The sequence below is a fragment of the Ixodes scapularis genome, unplaced genomic scaffold, assembly GCF_016920785.2.
Source record: "Ixodes scapularis isolate PalLabHiFi unplaced genomic scaffold, ASM1692078v2 PGA_scaffold3__209_contigs__length_174095766, whole genome shotgun sequence".
NCBI lineage: Eukaryota > Metazoa > Arthropoda > Arachnida > Ixodida > Ixodidae > Ixodes > Ixodes scapularis.
This window is the reverse complement of record NW_024609868.1, coordinates 52,721,797-52,743,728: the sequence shown is the minus strand read 5'-3', so window position 1 is coordinate 52,743,728 and position 21,932 is coordinate 52,721,797. Positions and strand designations below refer to the sequence as shown.

Below are 21,932 nucleotides of genomic sequence, written 5' to 3'. Positions count from 1 at the left end.
GGTGTTATGTCGCGAGAGAGTGGTATTCGATCCCGTCCGTCGAAGCAAACTCCGGGCGCTAACAGATTCTTCCCCTAAACGTCAAACAAAAAAACAACAAAAACACACCATTTTGATTACTCTTTTTTGGAGTTTTTGTTTTACCACAAACCACTAGTTAGTGTAGTTTCATTCAAGTCGCTCAATGAACCACGACTTGAGGTGATAGGTATGCGCACGATAAAATACCTTTATGGGGTAGCCCATGTTTCACGAGAGAAGATTACGGCCGCCCACATACTCTCAAGAGCACCATTCCGCCTGGAAGGGCCATCTGCACTGGAGAAGGAAGTTGAGACCTTCGTTGAATTAGTAAGGTCAACCCTACCGGCTACGAGTTTCAGCCTCCAGTGGCTCATCGACAGCCAGAGAGCGGACTAAATATAAGAACGAATAAGAGCGTATTGCAGGGGTCTCAAACTCATTCGAGTGTGGGGGCCAGGTAGCCCATCCCCGAATGGACGAGGGCCAGTGGGGGAGGGGGGGCAATATGTTGCTATTTCAAGAAAACAAACAAACAAAAAAAAAACGCAACAGCAGTGGTGTTTTACGTTGGAAAGCAGTCGACTGTCCCAGCGATAGCCCAGAGATCTTCTAGGCACGGATTATTGTGCTGTCTGCTTTTTGTAAGCTCACCGTTTTGCCATCTTTAGCCTTCATTTGCACATACGACTACTTTAGGCCCACACTTGCTGTTACAAGCAGATTTAAAACATCGCTACACCACAGTACTGGCAATTTTGAATAGAACGAGAGCAAGCAAACCGTCCTTTCCCCGCCACGCAATTCAATAGGCTCAATAGGCATAGAAAACTTTCTCTTCGTACGCAGTTTCTGCTTTCCTGACTATTTTTATGTAGCAACACTATAATAACTTTCTTTTTATTTTAAAGGTATTATTTGACACTAGGAGCCCGAGCTCATAGCTTTATTCTTGGCAGTTACTCGTGCTGAAGCAAGAGTTTGTGCAGCCGAGGCGCCTCTTTGGGCAAAGAGCTCGCGCTTGTAGCCTAGTAGTGGTATTATTACCATTCAGGTTGATTTACATGGGAAAATAATAAGAAGGCCATATTTCAACAAAGCACTTCTCCGTCCAAACGATAAGCAATATAGCGCAAAATGCGTGAAAGCAGAGTTCCCGTTTGAGCGGAAATGAATTGACGATATGAAACTATCATTTATGGCGCATGTAGCGTTCGAGGCCTGGAAACGAGGGCTCGTAGGCGCGGAATGCTTGCGAGCCGCCTCCCAGAGCGTCGCGGGCCGCATGCGGCCCGCGGGCCGCGTGTTTGAGAACCCTGGCGTATTGGAAGAAAACGTGGCCCTGCCTGCGTGACCTCAACAACGAACTTAAGCCTTTCTACTTGTATCATCATGAGTTCACCATAAAAGCCGACTTGCTCATGTTCGCAGCAAGAATCGTCGAGCCAACATCTTGCAGATACAAAATTCTGCGTCTTCTTCTTCATGAGGAACACTTTATAATTAAGAAGTCTGGGGCACGAGCTAAAAACACAACATGGCTTCCCGGAACGTAGAAACATGTTGAAGAGGAATTTAAAAGCTCCAAAGTTTTGTATCGAAACATCAACGAACAGGACAGGCCAATGCCGCTAAACTCAACGGAACTCCCAGAAAAACCTTGGCAACGGGTGGAAATGAATTTATTCTACCTGTAGTAGTCGTGAATTACCGCGTCTTTATTCTGTCGACACGGAATTTCAAAAACTTCCACATCAAACAAAGATCCGAAACTTTCACGAGGTTTTTACGATTTCAGCTCAAAGTTCACCAGGTTCGCTAGAAAATACGGCTTCCGACATATTACATAGAGTCCTCATTATCCACGAAGCAACCGACTTGGGGAGGGTGCATTGAAGATAATAAGGACTTCCATAGACAAGCAGGGTGTCGAACCGAAATGTTTTTCGTTCCAAATTTTCGTTCCGGTTCAGGGAAAACGGTTCAGCCCCGGAGTGAAAAAAAAAAATAAAGGTTCAAACCGGTTTGAACCGGTTCGTACTCATATACTACAAAAATAATTGACAACAGCAGAAGATAAACTATGGATATTTTACGAAAGTGTTACATATAGAATGCAAAGGTTCACATCACTGTGTGGAACGAACGAGCTAGTGCTGGGGCACCTCGGGACTTGTGTGAAAGCGCAGTTTAATAGCTGACCGAAGAAGCAGGACGCCGTCATGCATATCCGGGGAAAGACGGCACCTCTGAGACGATAGAACCAACTTAGGGCAGTAAAGGCTCGCTCCACGCTGACCTGGGTCGCAGGTACTCCCAGGGCTACTTGTGCCAATGCGTAGAGTTCTGGATGGCGTTCCCTTCTCTCCTCCCAAAACGGCAACACGGTAGCGTCCCTTCGAAACCGCGGCTACTTGTCTAGCAAAGCTCAGAAGAGCTGTGCGCGTTGATATTTGCGTTTCTGAGGAGAAAACGTTTTGGTCCTTGTTGTTTCTGCTACCAGAGATTGAAGCTGTTTTGCTATTTTCTGTTGCTGTAACTGTTGATTGAATTCCCCCTCCCCTTTCCGGTGCTAGACTTTAATTTCGGACAGATTAATAAATCCGTTGAGTTTTTTTTAAAAGCAGATTGGACGCGCCACAATATGGCAACTAGTGCAGGTTCTAAAATATACATCGGCCTTTGTATCGCTTTCTTATCTGATCAGTTGTACAAGGAAATCGAGGCGCTTCAAGTAAATTGCACACAACTCTACAAAATTGAAGACAAGAAACACCAAACAGAGCTCGGACTGAACGCCAAAACAAACAAGGAAAAAGAGAGGTATAGACAACACTAGACACGTTGTCCTTGGTTTTTTTTTGCGTTTAGTTTGAGATAAAAACATCAACCAGCCCAACTCACCGTTTTGCCGCCAAACTAGGCTCATTAATTGGTCACTTTTGCTGACGTACAAATTGGGTATGTTCTAGTAATAAATTTTCTTTGATGAGCCATTTCCGGTCCCAAGAAAAGGTTGGGACGATTGTGGGTATTTGTTTAAGAAATAAATAAGCCCAGGAATCCCGGAGAATTTTTAGTTACTGTGCTCATTTTGTTTGAGTGCTGAAGACGAACTTTATAAATTATGAAGACGACCGCTATGTGATAACCTGATTATGCAACGTTACAGAGCTTTCCGCTACCTATTTTTCTCGCTTTTTGACTTCCCATATGAACGAAACATCGCAAAAATAAGTAATCAGTTTTGCCCAGGAACGAAAAAATAATTCTTTCGGTCCGGTTCAACTCCAATTTGCGCAAAAATATTTTTTTTCTTTTTTTTTTTTCGGTTGACTATTTTGGTTACTGTGTTTTTCGTCACGCCTTTTTCACGCAACCTGATTCCGCGTATGAACCGAAAGCAGCATGGAAAACATATCGGTTCCGCTCCGGAGCGAAAAAAATTATTTCGTACCGGTTCAACGCCGGTTCGCGCGAAAATAACGGTCTTTTCCGGTTTCCGGTTCACGGTCCGAGTTCGGTTCAATACCCTGTAGACAAGACGAGATATCCCTATCAAATACGACTCTTTTATGTGACGACACCCCTGAAAAATGGATACTGCCCAGCCGAACTGCTCATGAGATGCCGGTTAAGGTCAAAACTTCTCGTCGCGGACGGGCTCGTGAGATCAGCGGCTCTAAATCTCCAGCTGCTAATAAAGTTTCAAGCAGGCTGCCAGCTCAAGCAAGAGGCAGCCTATGACCGACCGCCCTGCTTCCAGGATCAGCCGGTCATAGTCAATGGAACATAAGTATGGGTAGTCAATCTCCACCGCAGCGGTAGTGTGCAAGAAATTGTTGGGCGGGGAAGGGGAGGGTGATTGTGCAAGGGAGGTAGGGACGGTTTATTTAGTAAATAATATTATTGCTTTTGATGTGAGATTATTCTAGAAATACTGCGCTGTCTTCAGTCTCTACCGGGGCCAAGGTGGCTGCACATTAGTTTGCCCCCATTTTAAAGAGGTACCGAAGAATTTGTTAAGTTTTCAATAAGGCTACTCTGCTGCGTAATGCTAAATTAAATTCCCGGCCTTAGAAAAATTTGTTCAAGATTTTTTAAAAAGAAGCAGTATTCGTTTTAAGAAACTCTTTCTAGAAGCAGTCACACGTGCTCCGAAAGTCTCCGCGTTTTTACTTTCTAGTGTTGCTTTGCCGGAGTTGTCGGCCGAACGCCGCTAAACGAGATTTCATTATCTGTGCCTAGTTTCGCGCGTTCAGAAACTGTCTCTCTCGGTCAACTAGTTCGTAGGAGCACTCGCGAAATGAAAATAAGATTTTTGTTGTTTGTTTCGTGCATTTCCCACGTATTGGATCGATGGCTTGGCAGCCGTTTTGCAATTTAAAGGGCGAATGAGGGTGAACGAATTTTAATTGAAACGGCGAGTCTTTCCAAAAATATGTTAATAATAAAAAAAAAACGAGATGCAAGTAATTTAATTTTAAAAAGGGCCGAGTGTCCAGGGAAATGCCTTCGGGTGGTACGAGTGCGAACAAGAGGCGCACGGAATACGAAGGCATGCAACATTCAGCCAAACAAGCGCTGTCCTACATAAAATGCTCCAGCGACGTAGCAAAATATTGTCTTTGAGAAAAAATATGTGTGTGTGTGTGTGTGTGTGTGAGGGGGGAGAGGGGTCGGCTGGGATGATAATTACGTGAGGAGGAGGGGGGGGCTATCAAAATATAGCGGGGCGTTTTGTCATACTTCTCAGTGAACAGTACTGTTTACCCAACGCAAGGTTCGTGGACTGGATTATTTGCGTCATCTTCCTTAATTGAGCTCGGAACGCAGGTTGTAAACGAGTGCCGCGTTAGCGTTCGGCTGGGATTCGTGTTCGATTGGTACTTCACTTACTGGACGCAAGCACCAGCCAAACGATGACGCATAGTTCGGCTATATGAGCCGAGCGCAGCGACAGAAGTGCAAATATTTCACGCTGTGCTTGTCCCCATAGGTATACTTTCCAACTTAACTGTTAGATGCGTGATGGTTGGTTCTCTTCCTCAGTAGGGTCAACTCCATTTCAGAAAAAAAAAGAAAAACAAAAAAAAAGGGGGGGGGGGGGCAGGGGGGAGTGCTTGAGCCTTAAGAAATTACCCGCTTCTCCTCCTAGCCACACCCCTAACCCCATCTCTTAAAACAACAACAACAAAAAAATGTAGGTTCTTTTTGTAGCTTAGAATCATGATTTAAAGGGACATTAAGTAAATTTGGAAGCTCAGTTTAAGGACTGAAATTGATGTCAAGTGTCTTCCATGTAACGTTGACGAAGTTTTAGTCCCAAGTCGCGCTTGCGCGCCGCACAAATTTATTTCACAGATTCAGAAGTAATCACGGCGAGACAGATAACAGCGACGCCCGAAACTGCGAAAAATAAAAATCCAGCTTTTGAGACACGTGGACCGTGACATCAGTTGAGACTGGCCGGGTGAATGGTCGAAATCAACGGAGTCCGCTCGTCTTCGTTTTTATATCGTAAACCCGATAAAAAAAATCTGTTTAAATTAAATAAGAACGGAAACCGTACATTTTGGGCAGAAAGCTTTACTGTAACGGAAAACATTAAAGAAAAATCCATTGGTGGATCCTCGGGGTATGCGTTGGCATGACCCTTGGAAAGCGCTGCACCCGTCCCCCTTTGGAAAACGCTGACCCGTTCACTTTTTTGTGTTGGCTTTCCCTTTTGCTTCCTTTATTTTTTGCTGCCTTTTTTTGGCTTCGTTACGGGGTCAGTGTTAGAGCTTCCAAAAGGGGGACGCGTGTGACGTTTCCCCAGCACCAGGGCCACGCCAACGCATTCTTTAAGGATCCATCAATGAATCTTCTTTAAATGTTTTGCCGCCAACTTGAACCAGCGCTAGTACTTGGTTCACGCAGCATTTTAAAGTACAAACCAAGGCGTACGCGCTCCACAGTCCTGCAAGCTCAGACTCGGCTCAGAATCCGCGCGCGCATTGGCTTCCGCCTTGTGACGTCAGCTCCCTCTCGCCTTTGACCTTCACTACTCTCCCCCTCTAGGCGGCGCGCTTCCCTTTCCACTGTTTTGTCCACAGACGGACGCCGTCAGCTTTCCCATGTCATGTGAATACTAATGCTACCGCATAAAGGAAATACTGTTTCAGTCCGCTGACGCGTGGACTCAAATAGCCGAGCGCTTTTCACTTATGAATATTCTGTGTGGACTGACTAGAAAAACGTTCAGTGTGGCAACAACAGTTTTTTTTTCTCTCTTGAAAAGCAAAAATGGCGCATCGTTGCTTTGTCCGTTTTGTCGCGCAATTCTTGTTTCCACGCGTGAAGGGAGCTGCAGAAACTACCAGGCTGACGCGCTGCAGTTTCCAATACACCTCCGGGTCCACGTCAAAAAGCTTTTGTCAGACCTTGTCTAGCACGTCCCGATCTTTCCAGCATATCCATCCAGCCTTTCATCCAACGAAACCTTTCTGTGCCGGTTGTGTACTGAAGCGTTGTGCAAGAGTATGCGGGAACAATGACAGCTGTAAACGCCTCTGAGGGAGACCAAGGCTCCGTTGCTTTTTCGCCGAGCATCCTCGACCAGGACCACATTTGTGTCAAGTATTGGGTTACTAAAGCTGATGGCGTCCGCGTTAAGCCTGTCACGGTGTTTTGCCTCACTTGGTACGTGACAGAGACACAACCATTATTGTTCTTTGTAATGCGATAGCGCCGTTCGCAACGCGATTGGTCATAAACGATATCGACAGAATATACACACAGTTACGTTTCCTCGCTGTCGCAAGACTCGCAAAGCGGTATACAACGCTCTAAAAGCACAAGGCGCCGCTACAGCTTACCGCACCATCTACTCTCATGAGCACTTAATACTACCGAAACCGACGGTTCTGTAGCTTTACTCGATTTATCTGCACCTCCTGCTCTGGAGCAGAAAAGTGAAGGACGGTGTTCTTCCGGTCGTATCTCAATACACGTACCGGAAGTACACTGCCCTACACTTTTCTGCTCCGGTGCAGGAGGTGCAGGTAAATCAAACGAAACTACTGTTGACGTTCCCTCCGTTTTTTGAGATTTTCTATGGCGGGAAAGCCTAACGTCAGTTTCTATGGCGTTGATTTATTTTATACGAAATAATAAGCTTGATCGAACTGTATAAAAAGATTGAGCACATTGCCAGGCCGCCGGCCTGCATGGTGAGTGAGAAAACACCCTTTACAAACAAATTTAAAAATCGTCTTCATGGACCCCTTGATGCACGAATTGCCACCAGAGCGTAGAGAAACACGATATGGGTCAATTGTAAGAGCTCGTGCTGAAGAGCATCGCAGACACACAAGATCTAGATCAAACATGTGCATATATTGTTACATTTTCGCATGAAAATGAAAACGCCTAACTTTCATTTTGTAATATCACATTCCAAAATACCTACACTTTATCTCACTAGTGGCGTGCAGCGTTAACAAAGGTGCAGAAGCGAGAGCGTAACCCGAGCAGTTAGAGAGGTGAGAAAGAAGAAACTGCACTCTTACCCGAACCGTCTTTTCTGTACCTTCGGCGTCGCCTTTGTCCCCCTTGAAGAATAGCCCGCCACTCGAAATTCTCACAAAAGATGCTTTTGTCTCTCTCCCGCCTGTGGCTTCTAGTGCGCGCAACTATAGACGGTGAATAACAGGCTGAAGTTGAGCTAGTTGGTACATAATGCTAAAGTAAACGGTCAGCTAGAACGATAAGGACAAAACACAGACAGAGAGAAACAGAGACGATGACAGTTTAAGTATAGACGGTTACAGTATAGTCAGTGACAGGTTAAGAGCAAAGTGGAAGCTTCTCCCACCTCTTTCCCCTTTAGTAGAGGGAACGCTGGAGAGATGGTCGCCTCCTCTCAACACCGCCTTGAAGACAAGGCCATAATGCTGACATTTTTGCATTGCCATCGAAGGCCAACGCTGGTCACAGATTGGAAACGAGTGCTGCGCCAGAGCTTGGCTTGGAGTCAAGTTTATGCCGAACGTTGATGCAATCGTGGTGTCCAATTTTTTACCAGCACTGGCCTTCGCTGATGATGACATCTGTATCAGCACTATGGCTTTTTCATCTAGGAGGTGTTGCTCCTCTCCAGCGTCCGCTCTGCCAAAGTGGAGAGAGGTTGGAGGAGCCTTCACTTTTTATACTTTCTGTCACCGACTTTAGTGCGATAGAGTGTTAGCTAGGAGACTACATCGTGTGCGGATTTCTGCTCACCTGCAGACTTCGATGCGCACGGGCTGGCGGTACTCCCCTCCGTCGTTGACGATGAGCTTCATGGCGCCGTCCTTGTCGAGGCCGAAGCGCGGGTAGCGGACTTCGACGCGGACGTCGCACACCTGAGCCTCGGCCACGTCGCCGCCGAACGGCACTCGCACCCGCTGCTCGGACGGCGACGCCGCTGGTGGCAGGTCGTCCGTCAGCAGCTCCTCGCGGTCCACGTCCTGGAAGTAGCTCCGGAACGCCGAGCCTCGGAGTCGCATCACGCTCGTCACGAACTCCCTGTACATCGGAACAAAAACAAAGACCACCCTAAAGCCGCGACCGCACTTCTAACACATGCTACGAAAGACGGGTTACAAACGCGGTCTGAGACGCGTTTCTTCTTCACATAACGCTACTGTCACGTTGGTCATTCAAAAGCTGTCCGAAGGTATGTTCAAAGCAGTGTGTCGAACCGAAAAAAATACGGGTTCGGTTCCGGTTCCGGTTCAGGTAAATTTATTTTGTTCCGGTTCAGTTCCGGTTCGATTAATTCGATCCGCGAACCGGTTCGCGAACCGGTTCGGGGCGCTGAACCGGTTCGCGAACCGGTTCGGAAATTATAAATGGCAAATTGCAACATCAAAATAAATTACAAATAAAACATCTGAAATCAGCACATACGAAACGGGATACATCGTAGTGTAAGGCTCAGGGATTTCTACCAGGAATGGTTTCTTTATGTGCACTCAAAGGTTACCTCACCGACGTTTACGCATTCGGACTTCGTCTAATTGGGTCCGACGCAGTAGCTGTAAAATCCGCGACCTCCTTACAAACCCACTTACAAGTAGAACTCGCTTACTATCCCGCCACCTCGGCGTGTAAGCAATTGAAGGAACAGTGGGGAGAAAATACAGCTTTCTTTATTTGAACTAGCCTTCGGTAACTCAAATTAGGCCCTTAAAGAAGTTTTCATTAAACAAGATACGGAATATGAAAAACACTTCACCGAACGCAACGCCAGAAGGACGTAATAGGTTAAATATTAAAATAGAAGAGTTCGCTGTCTCACAAATATGTTAGCTTCTAAGTGCCGATACGAAACCGGATGCATTATTATCAAACTCCACAGCCTTTTCTTTTCTCATTCCGATGGAAGCAAGCTTCAAGAACTCGCGCGTTCTAGAAACGTGTTATGAAATGAGCACACCGCAGCATTTAGGATTTACGAGATTGTAGAAAAATAAAATCCCAAAACGCGATTTTTTTTTTTTTTTTTTGCACAGCCTTTCAATTTTTTTTTTCCGTGCAAGCCGCGACTAGCGCAATACTGGTTCCTATGTCAAGATTCATGGATGCAGCGTTTGCCAAGATTCATGGATGCAGCGTTTATATTCCTAAGACTGAGTGGAGAAGAAAAATATGTAAGCGAGGTGTGTGTCAGTTGACGGCACTTAAAAAACAAATGGCATTGATAGCACATTCATTGTCAACAGCGCGTGGCCGAACCGTTTTGACATGAGCCGGTAACCGTTATTTTTTTCCGGTTCAGTTCCGGTTCGGGTTCATCGCGATAACAATATAACGGTTCGGGTTCGGGTTCAGTTCCGGAAAAAATACCGTTTCGGTTCCGGTTTTCGGTTCGGTTCGGTTCTGGTTCGACACCCTGGTTCGAAGTATGCGTACTGGAAGTATGAAGCAAGCGGGCTTGGAACATGCTTGAGGCGAGCTCGCAGATGATTCTGCCATCTTGTTCGCAGCTCGCCTCTGTAGGTGACGCAGAAAGTTCAGCCCCCGGCCTCGTAATCGAAAAGGCGGTGGTTGTGGTCGTTTTGTCGTCGCCATGTTTCTACATCCCCAACGAGGTCGTTTTCTGCTGACGGCCCACTTACAGGGACGGGCGCATGCAAAACCGTCGCTCGACAGAAACGCCCCCCCCCCCCCCCCCTTCCCCCGCCCCCTTGAAGACCCGGTACCAAGGCTTTCAAACATCTACCGAAGTTATCAGCATCACAATCTTCGTCTTCCTTCTATTTTCACATAAAGCGAAGCTGCTGCTGCGAGGACATAGCCCTTGGGACAATGACAGACCCCATTCGACCTCTATCGATGCTAACAGTCGACACCAATCACAAAAAAGTTCCCGTCGGCGATGCAAATATGTGAAAATGTCACCGCGTCTATAAAACGGGGGGCTCACGAACACTCAAAGCAGAGACAGACTTGGACATACTATAAAATCTTACTACCACCTGACCATGCCTCATCAAACGTCATTACCATATGGCCCAGTACTAGTCTGCCGCGTCCCCAGAGCATTAACGCCAACCCCGTGCGGCTGTTTGTTTCATTGGGCTTCTCAACCCCTGCACTATCAACGGAGGCTCGAAAGCCTCACCATCTTCACCCCCGCTATTGCTGCCAGGAGTCCTTCGTATAATAACTACTTGCGTGCTTGTAACAAGAACACATCAACCACTCTCGCAAATCGGTTACAATCAACGTTACTAGAACCCTCAATAAGGAAACTTGGCGTTGAAACCTGCGCCACTGTCGTCCACCGAGACCGAGCTAAATACGACAACAGCGCCACTTTATATCATTTGTCTTTACTGTGGTCACCTTGAGCTTTTCGAAAGCATGTTTTTGCGTAAAAACCAACGGAAAAAACTTTTTTTTTTGTAGTAACTTTTATTGGAGTTTAGTAGAAAATGAAGGGCGCGTGATGTCTTCTAAAATATGTAGTTTGCACGGTTTTGCAGCATAATTAATATTGTTTTTATACAACTATGCCTCAGTGTTGATTTCAGGTAGCGCATCCCGACCTAGGTGTATCTTAACTTCTTACCGAGGTGTATCTTAACGCGTCTGCTTGGGAGACGGGGTGGCACCAGTGAAACTCCTTCCCCGGTATCTGGTTCAGAGCCAAAATGGCCGATTAAAGCCAAAATAGAAGTCACGTGCAGTTCCTCGAACGGCCGCTGCGGGAGAAATGGCGGCGTTGTGGTCGTCATTAGCTCGGTTCTCGAGTACGGATCAGCGCCACTTTTTTAGAGCAGTCTCTATGGCAATTTCCCAACTGAGGGGTTCTAGAAACGTTGGTTACAGTGTACAGCGTAGTAATCACATTTATATGGGGAGCAAAATAGATAGATAGATAGATAGATAGATAGATAGAGATCGAAATACATATAGATAGAAATAGATGGAGATAGACAGATAGATAGATAGATAGGTATAGATGGGTAGACATATATATATATATATATATAGAGTGAGAGAGAGATAGATAGATAGAAGGGCCATAGTGATTGGCAGCTACTGTTTATTTCTTCTCTTTCCACTGTGACACCCCCTTACTTCCGGCGTGAATAAGGGATATCGCCTTATACAGCGAAAGGAACACAATTCCGTCGTATGGAGCCTATCCACTCTCCTCTCTTCCAGTTTCCTGTTGCCCGGAGGGCTCAACCACTCCTGCCCAGTGTCCATTGTCTCCGCCCGGTCCGGGAGAGCTGTCCTAAAGAGGTTAGGCAGAGAAGTTAGCGCGTCCGTGCTCCTCCAACGGGGAATGCAATCTTCAGATCTTTGGGGGAAACGTGCCGCGCGGGCTTGATTTCATTCTGCCAGAGTGTTCCACTCAGAGAGCTCTCGACGTTGTTTGCCGAGGAGTCTCGGCATACGTGGCAACTAGGCGGCAGCGGAGGACATGACACTACGGTAGGCAGATAGTGGAAATGAACATAATCAGTTAGTCGCTCAGCGATGTCAGATATCTGCTTGGGTACTTCCTTCCGACTTCTTTGTCGTGCTATGTCGTCTCGCCTTGCCACCGCGCTTTAATCTTACCGACGTAAATTCGGCCAGCTTATATATAAAATCAACAAGACAAAGCAAGAACCACGAGAAGAAACACTTCCTATTGTTTGTCATTCTAGTATGTTTGACAACCTTGTTAATACATGTTCTTTGATTTCTGCGAGACACCGACGTAATATATGCTTCATTAGGTTTTCTTGTTTTTTTGCACAACGCTTGAATTTAAGTTGAACGCCTGCAGCTCGATTAAACTGAGCAGACTCTTTCAAGATTTATGCCGCAAGTATGCCGCATACTTAATAAAAATTGTTTGCGTGCAACGACAATGTGGAATCGGTAACTGAGTGTGCTAGCGCACAGCAGCTCGTAGCACGAGGAGTGAAAGTTCGCAGTGCGAAACCCACGGATCGGGGGTTCAATCCCCACCCTTGCCCGTTTCAATCTGGATGACCAACGTACCGGCGTGCGGTCGTGAATAACTACAGCATGGCGCACGTTAAAAACGCCAGGCTAGCAGTCGTACCACACCATAGCTAAACTTCTCATCTACAGCGTCAACCAGCGTCGCCACATCTCGAAGGCAGACCGACCTTACGTTCTCTAAACATGAACGTCTAATTTGTTTGTCTCGTGTTTTGCCATGACGATGCTTATGGGAATTCGTTAGGTAACGCTGTTTTAAAAGCTTAAAAACTCTGTAGTCAAAAAATTCCGAGAACACCTAAGCACTTCTTATGAGTTGGGAATGCGAAAGCATTAATATCGCTATGATTATAATGCAATTAAATGCGAAAGTGCAAGCGAGCTTCCGCTCTCTTAGATCGTCTGCGGTGTACTGGCGTGGACGGCCACGTTTCGCTACTGCCGAGGTTGCGGCCGCCGACGATATAGATGCTTCAGGCGCCGCCATGTTCCTCGGCGTCGAGAGGTGCAGAAGCGGCCGCAGCTCCGGTAGGGAGTGCGGCGGTGCGCCGGGCAGACCGCCCTGGCTCGCTGCTGCCTGCTGCGCCGCTTTGTGAGGCAGCGGGGAAAGTGCGACACTCGGCGCGGCGCGTGCTGAAATCACGTGTCCTCACACCATTATCATCGCCCTAGCTGCGTGTATCGTTTGATGGCGTTGGACCTAACGTTAGGCCTAACGTCAGGCCAGCGCATACCCCCCCCCCCCCCCCCCCCCCTTCCCCCTTCCCGCTGCGCCTTCAGCAGTTCGGCTGGCCTTTTAGCAACGATGACTCCGTTGCTATGGAGACACATGACGCGTCGCAGCAAATGGAAATTTAGGTGTCGTTTCGTTCAGCCAATGGGAATTTACGTGCCGCTTTTCGCTGCTACAGACACAATTTAGGTGCCTTTTTCGCTGCTACAGACAACGCCGGCATCGCCCCATGGGACAGTTAATGCTTTCGCATTATATCTGTAAACGACTCTCAACTTCCAAGTTGCACGGAATGCGGCATTTCAGGAGCGATTGTTTAACTTTACTCAAACGACACTAAACGTAACACGACGTTATACGGTGTCAAGCCGTTGAGTTACATGAGAGCGTGACGTCACGTGCCACAATGTCATGTGTCATGTGGTATCCTCGCGGACGCACGGGTGGAAAATTTTCTGGGAATAGCGGCTTCCGTTGTAAAGCATTCTACGCTTTAAAATGTACCCCAGGATAGTTTCTTAGAGATCCCACAGTAGGAAATGACGCAAACGAAAACATTTGTAGCTTTAAGGGATACTACAACGAAATGTTGGCGCTCATTTTTTGGTCTATATGTGTTCAAAAAAGCAATATAACATCGAACACACCAATATCTTGTTAAAAAAGTCACGAAAAGAAATTTTAAAACGAATTAAACGACTAGCAAAGAGCACCTGGTGGATGTCGCTAACGCCTCGTTTGTAATACCGTCGAGGAACCTTGACAGCTAGTGACGGTAACTGTCTCGCCTCCGGCCACGACGAGAGAAGAGGGGAAGGATAAACTCCCCTGTTCCCAAGAATACCTTTTGTGTGTCCAAGAAGTCGCTATTGTCCCCCTAGAAGATTATATAAGATTAACCCGTCGCTCAAAATTTGTACAAAAGCAGCCGCTTCGATGGCTGGAACGACTAGGCCATACTCTCGACGTGAGCCTCGCTGTAGCTTTGCTCGTCTCGAGACGAACTACGTCACGATTGCGTTGGGTGTCACATGCTCTTCGCTGGCTGTTCTCCGAGCGCTTGCCAGAGTGGGCCGTTTATAACGAAAGATACAGCCGTCAGGCTCAAAATACAAACGTGCGATTATCATTTATGGATATTGTGGATGATACTCAACCTAGTTTTGAACACGACGGGTATATTTCAAATTTCGTTGAAGTATCCCTTTAACAAGAAATGAAATGCATGTGCAGGGTGGCCCCCACAAAAAGATGTACAGGTTTTTTTTTATTGCAAAAAATAAACTACGCATTGCTGAACGCTCATTCTCCGCCCGAAGGTAGCTCTATGGAGGTACGAACCGGACGCCAAAGTTTCAACACGAACCGATATGTTATTGAAAAGTTATAAGTGAGTTTCTGAAAATTTCAATGGGAGAACGGTGACCGACGGAGCTCTCGAATACATGGATCTCTATGGCGCCAGAAACCGAAAACTTGCAAAAATAAGCTCCATTTTGCCATTGAAATTTTCAGAAAATCGCTTATAAATTTTGAATAACGTATCGAATCGGGCTGAAACTTTGGCATCTGGTTCGAACCTTCAGCGCTACCTTTGGACGGAAAATGAGCGTTCGGCAATGCAAAATTTACTTTTTTTTTTTTTTTTTTGCGGTGAAAAGAACTATGCAAAGAAAAACTGTAAATTGTCTTTTGGGACACCCTGTATATAGCCACCGACATTTTAAGAAACGCAGGGCGTGACGAGTACCAGGGGCATCGCATTAGCGTTCCGCAGCCAATGAGATGGCGGCATGAGCCAATAAGAACGCCCAAAAACCAATAACGAGGCGATATGTGTGAATTAACTTAATAGTAACGAGTAAAAGCGATTACAGACACTGAATAGTACTGATAGCTCTCACGATTTACATGCCGTACCGCTTCCAAATGCACATAAAACTATTTAAAGTAAAAAAAAAGAAAAGGTTAAGCTCTGATATTGAAACTTGAATACTAAATAATACGGTCGAAAACTTCGCTTTCACAAAACCTCCACCCCAGAGCGTCGCAGTTTATCCCAGTTGTAGCAGTGCAGTCGGCCTATATACCACTCTTTCTTACCCTAAATTTTTCGAAATAAAAAAAAAAACGAGACAAAAATAAGACATATACATACAAAACGCGATGCATACATATCCACTTCTCAACACAAAATAAAAGGCTGTCATGTTTCTGACTTTTTTTTAAGATTTCTATTCGTTTATTACAAAAAAAAAAAAATCTAAATGAACTATGAACCATTGGGGATAGTCAGTGGACCTGACTCCCTTCTTTTGATCCTATCATTAACCTATTAAGAACCACAACATACCGTTTGCTTCATCGTTGTTCTTTTTTTTTTATACAAAAAAGTCGCTCTTAGCTTTAAAATGTCATGAAAACACTATCGGAGCCAGGCTTAAAGACACGTTCCCGAAGCATCAAAATAATGCGGAGCGCCGGTGCGTCTGCTTCTTGCAAAGGGGTTGCGATGGATGTGAGAACGCCGAGCTCTTATTGGCTGATTAAAAAAATAGTGGGTAGACCTCAAGGCATTGAGGTCTACCCACCATCCTCTCAATCAAAGCCAATCATAGCTCAGCGTCGCTTGGACGTCACCGCAACTCCCGCCCAGGAAACAGACGACTCGCTCTCCACATGAAGTGTTACTCCCCCGGGGCTGGGGAATCGCGAGAGCCTCGGCGCTCCATCTTCCAAGTCTCCTGAGCTAGTCGGCAAGTATGAAAGACTTGAAAGCCCTGCAGCGAGCCTCGATTCGCTGCACCCACGCACTTGAAGCTGGGGAATGAGACGGAATAATCTTGTTCGAATATTCGGCAGTTCTCTCGACACAGAAGAGGAAAGATTTCAAAAGCTTTCAGCTGGAACAGAAAGCAAAGCAAAATGATTGCATAAATAAGTATACAAAGAAAGAAGTCATGAAGAGTCCAGCGACATAAAAGAAAAAAAAGAAAAAATGTCGCTGGAAAGGCGAGACGGTAAAACGGTTAAAATGTAGACAAAAACTTTTCCCGGTGGTGATCACTGCTTCGAACTCATTACATGACGATAGGAGTTTTGTATAAAAATCTTCGGTACGTATTTATTTTTTTGCCCCGAGGAGGAAATGCACGCACGCCATTGAAACCAAAACGCACACTTGAACACTCTATAGCTTAGGCTAGTTAGAGAATAAATGTAGGATATAAATAAAAGTTGAAGCTAATTTCATTTGAGAGAATATACACGGGAATCTCCAAGTAATTGAGTTGAAACGATGTCGTAGAATCTGGAACATTCTTTGAATGAGTTTCCTTCCGGGTCGTTAAATCAGTCACTAGCGTACCTACGTCGCTGTGTAGGCTAAACAAAATGATATATATATATATATATAGATTTTAGGGCTAATAGTACGTTGCTGGTTACAATGGACGTAGTGTCTCTTTACACTAATATGATGAAGGTATCCAAACAGTCCTGAATATTGTTAACGAAAACGACCTTACTGTTAGTAAAAGCGTCTTAAATATTTTTATGCACTAGCTTTAGAGCTTAATAACTTCACACTTATGAATGAGCACTATTTGCAAATACATGGCGCAGCGATGGGATCACGTTTCTGTCCCTCCTATGCAAATATATATATATGACGTCTTTAGAGGAGCGGCTACTTAACTCCTTTTTCCGCATAAACCCCTTTTTTATAAACGTTTCCTCGACGACATATTTATAATTTGGAGTAATGGGGAAGATAAACTCTTTGAATTTTTTAATTTTGCAAAAAAAATTTAATCTTTATATTGAATTTACATATAAATACTCCGATACAGAAATAGAGTTTTTAGATATTAAGATAGGACTTACTGAAAATGGTTTGAAAACAACCTTATATAGAAAACCTACACATAGACGTCAGTTTCTACATTATAAAAGCTGTCATCCAATAAAAAACAAAAAAGATATACCATACGGCCAAATGCTGCGATTAAGACGCTTATATTCAGAAGATAAGGATTTTGATATAAAAGCTAAAGCACTAGGAGAGGATTTCATTAACCGTGGATACCCCTTACCGTTAATAAATAATTCATAATAAAAAAGTCGAGCGATCTCTCGAAACGCGTGTTTAGTAGAGCTACCGAAATGAAATCACCATGAATTACGACTAATCTTACCTTAGCAGTCAAAACTTCCAAACATAAACAATATTCTTAGACGACACATGAATATTTTACACACGGACACTGCTTTAAAGGCTGTTATCCCTCGACCACCTGGTATAGCGTTTAAGAGACCACGTAATTTATTGGATTTTTTTAGACAGTCCCGAAACTCCATCGGACGTATCCTGGTCCCTCTTGGTTGCATAAAATGCAATATTAACCATTGCAGCTTATGTGTTGATAAAATTATAGCTAACTCCATTCGTAGCACAGGAAATAACTTTTACTGGAAAATAAATGATACCTTTTACTGTAATTCGGAAAATGTTATTTGTTTGATTCAATGCAAAAACTGCTTAATTCAATACATAGGAGAAACTAAAACAAGCAAAAGAAAACGTATGAATCTACATAAAAGTCACATACGTGAACACGTTGCCGGACCAGTTACTGGTCACTTAAACTCCGCAGGCAATAACGGACTTTCTGATTTTAATTTTATTATACTCCAGGGGGGCTTTCAAACCACCAGAGATCGAAAAAATAAAGAATCTGAATTTATTTATAAATTTAATACTTTAGAACCGAAGGGGAGTTAACAGTTCGAAAGGGTCATTGCCGTCTTTTTTTATTGACATTTAATTGAGATCTTCTTGGTGCCGCACTGTTTTTTTTCTCGCTTCATTGTTTTATGTGACACGAGCAAAGGCTTAACAATGGGCCTCTTATTGGCTTCACATGACACCAAATATAGACGCTTTACACACGCGCCAAATTACAGCCGCCATTGCTGACCTTCTCTTGTCTTACCGAGATGCCGAGCAACTGAAACAGTAGTTGACAATCTTCTACAAAGGCCGACGCTTTAGAAAAGGACACAGTTGAATCTAATGTGGAAATAACCTGGCCTGCTATGGTAATGATGAAGTGAAATAAACGAAATAAGAGGAAACAAAAACTGAAGGTCAGTTATGGCGGCGTCCATGCACAGCTGCTGCAAAGCGTCTATAGTTGGCTTATGTCCAACCCCATGTCCCAAAAACTGGTTTTGTGAAAATAATGGCGTTACTAATATTATATTTAATCACTTCAATACTATTTGCTGCTTTTTTATCGGTATATATTAAACTTTTAAGCGAGAAATTCGTTGAGTAGATACCCGCTAAACGGTAAGCATTTTTCCAATTGCTTCTTCTTTTCGGCCGTTTTTTCTTTGATAGAAGGAAAAGGAAAACGAAGTGTTCTTGTTTGGACTGATGAAGAGCCTACCAGGCTCGAAACGTATCTGCAGATCACTTTTTTGGAGACTTTGGACGACCATCTCCTATAAGGGCGAATATTTTGTGAATATAAATATATATACCTGGGGATGAAGAGCGGTCCCCGCTCAAAATATCTCTGGTAAATATGTTTTAAAGCATTTACCTCCGTTTTAAGGTATATATATAAGATATATATATATATATATATATATATATATATATATATATATAGTCTCTCTCTCTCTCTCTCTCTCTCTCTCTCTATATATATATATATATATATATATATATATATATTGTGAGGGTGATAAAGAGTGATTTAATGGCGTAGATGATTCGCTGCCATACACTGAGCAATGCTCTGAGTAGCCACTGAACCGAGCCAAGTGCACGCGCTTGACAATCCTCTCTCGGCCCCTCGTCGTCTTCTATCCAACAATATATATATATATATATATATATATATATATATATATATATAAGAAATGCTCCTAAGCTACATGGAATCAGAAAAGATATCTGAGAAAGGTGCTTCAATTTGCTCATTATACAATCGTGTTGCTTTCACGTAATGAGAACTACGTCAAAGGCTCGGGGAGCTTTGCACGTACAAGTATCGACCCTACACCGAAAATGCCGTAACGAGCAAACTTTAGGGGACATCATTAGTGCATCGATCTGTAATAAATAATTTTCGGGGGAAAAAGGACCCTAAAGTTCATATATGACCAGTTTACGATAATACTACATAATGATGATATGAACGCTGGTGTTAAAACAGGGTTCGTTTGTTCGCACAAGGCAGGTAATGAATTCTGTTACAAAAAGAGTGGAGTTCCAACTGTGAAGTGTTAATAAACATGGTGTGCATGTATGTATGTTGGAGTTGGTCCAAAACGGCAGAAACGTGCTGAATCATTCGGGTCTGGGTCGGGGTTTTGATTAATAACGCTCGCACGATTATTGCGTCGGAAAGCACATGGAGAGCTCTTTTACAGCGATTCGTCGAACAAGAGCGGCGAATGGCGAGGCGCCAATAAAGTTAACGTTTAAAGGTAAGTTGGGGTCCACGCTGGGAACTCGTATGTAAAGGGAGTTCCCGAGAAAAAAGAATCGTGTTTTTCCGGCCCGGATACATAAAATATATATCGCAGAAAGCTCAAACTCCGTGAGAAGGTGACGCAAGTGGTTAAGATAAAACGCGAATGTTTTAGAACATGACGTTACACGAATAAAAAAATAATTGAAAAAGAAAGAAAAAAAAAAACGAAATTTTACCATGAGCCGTTGTCCGCCTAAGCCTAATATCGTCAAAACAAGAAAGGAGACAGTGGACGCCTGTAGCCTCCATTTCAGTGAAAACTCCTTGTCAGCTTTTCCTTTTGCTTGATAAAAATATTTTTTTTCCCCGCTCAAGTTGTTGCTTCCGGCGCCTAGACTGGCATTTCTTTTTTTGACGATATTAGCCTTTGGTGGACGTCGACTCATAAAAAAATATTTTGTTTTTCTCAATTACGCTTTGTCCCAGGTACTGTCATATTCTAAAACTTTAGCGTTATATCTAAACTGCTAGCGTCACATTGTCACGGAGATTGAGTTTTCTGCGCTGCACATGGCGAGCAAGTGTTCCAAAATACGTTCTTGTCTCATCGGAACGCAAGGAGCTGAGCGCGCCAATCAAAGAGCAACGCAGAGAAGTCGCAGAGAGCGCGTGATGACGAGGCAGCCAAGCGTGCGCCGTCAATGGTTGAGGTCGTGGGCAAACAAAAGCACGTGCGCGCGTTTAGGGGCAAACAAACGCACGAGGAGAGCAAAGAGCAGTCCAACTTGCACGCCGTGTATACAGTTTATTTAGCCGGGCCGAAAAACTAAGATTTTCTTTTTTCGGGAACTTCCTGTAAATTAACATCACGTTGAGTGTTGCAGCTTAGGCTCCTTTTAATGCGATAGCATTTATTGGGTGCAGCAAACCCTGAGATCGTGAGCGTTCGCCCGTAAGCGCTTCGGTAGCGCTCCCGTTCAGTGGGTGAAACCCGGGCCAGAGGGAGAGCTCATGCGGCGAAGGGAACCGCGTCGTGATTGGTGAAACATGTTTACACAGGTTACGTGACGTCAGCGCGAACCAGCTGCGCGTATAGAGAGCGGACGCTGTGGCGTGTTCTGGACTCTGGAGGAGGTGACGCCATCACATAACAGATGCACGCAAGCGGAGCGCGCAATGGCTCACTTTTCACGTTGAGTTCGAGAAAGAGACCGCTATAGATCCTGAGGATGAATTGACGCAAAAAGAGCGCCGCGCCGGGGCATACTGAGAACGCCGACCTCGATGGACGAGCGGGAAGAGGGCTCGTCGATGAACGAGCACTCTTTTTAATGGTTTATACGCCCTTGCAGAGCATGCGTAAAGTTAATCGCATCAGTCGTCGAAGAAAACCTAATGAGTGAAGACACTCGAAAAATAATTCAATTACAAAAAAAGAAAAAAAAAAAAAAGTCATCTGCGCTGGCTTATCAAGTAAGATATCATGTTAAGCGACCAAAGCGTGGACCACATTTCTTGGTCACGAGATCTCTTCAGGCTTTAGCATTTGCGAGTTACCTTCAGCTGGTATCGGAGAGTGGTTTTGTTTTGGAAGCGTTTTCCGGCGGGAAGGTAGACACGTGATCACTCAGTAGATTCTTGAAGGTGGGTCGAAGCAGTGCTTTGTCATTCGCTGTGTACCTTTGCAAATGGCAGTGATTTGTTATTCGCGTGCTCTGTGTGAAACTTCACACGGGTAACGCGGCTTCGCATGTTTCATGTGGTCTGCAGTCAACTGTAGTTACTATAGTTTCAAGACGAGTCCCGACAACCCTGTTTTGGCTACAGAGCCAATGCCCGTCGGCACGACACCCGTCGAACCCGTCCGAATGCAAGCGCCAAATACCGGACGCCTGCGTTCCACGTTTGAACGCGTTCGACGAGTGCAGTGGAGACAAAGGCAGCTAACTTTAGGTCTACCCACTAATCATTCGAACCAGAGCTCGCCGTTCTGACGTCCCCCGCGCACTCTTGTCTCCTGCTGTCCCTTATTTTCTAGCCGCATACAACTGCGGCATCAGCCGATGGGAACGCCGGCGAACTAATTACGAAGCAGAAAGCGCGAACATAAAACGCGACAGCGTTATCAGGCCCCGTTCGCATCGCCTTCCCATTCGCCATGCGAGCGTGCGCCTTCCGTGGCCTAGTACTGTAGC

General features: G+C 44.9%; 1 protein-coding gene across 1 annotated transcript in view; it reads right to left on the bottom strand.

Annotated features, from left to right (window-relative positions):
- The window catches only part of LOC8040416, an 84,881-nt gene that overhangs the window by 11,080 nt on the left and 51,869 nt on the right, over positions 1–21,932 (bottom strand). Inside the window, exon 3 of the mRNA XM_042292730.1 lies at positions 8,287–8,571. Coding sequence (XP_042148664.1) covers positions 8,287–8,571 — 285 coding nt within the window. The remainder of the gene's footprint in view (positions 1–8,286; positions 8,572–21,932) is intronic.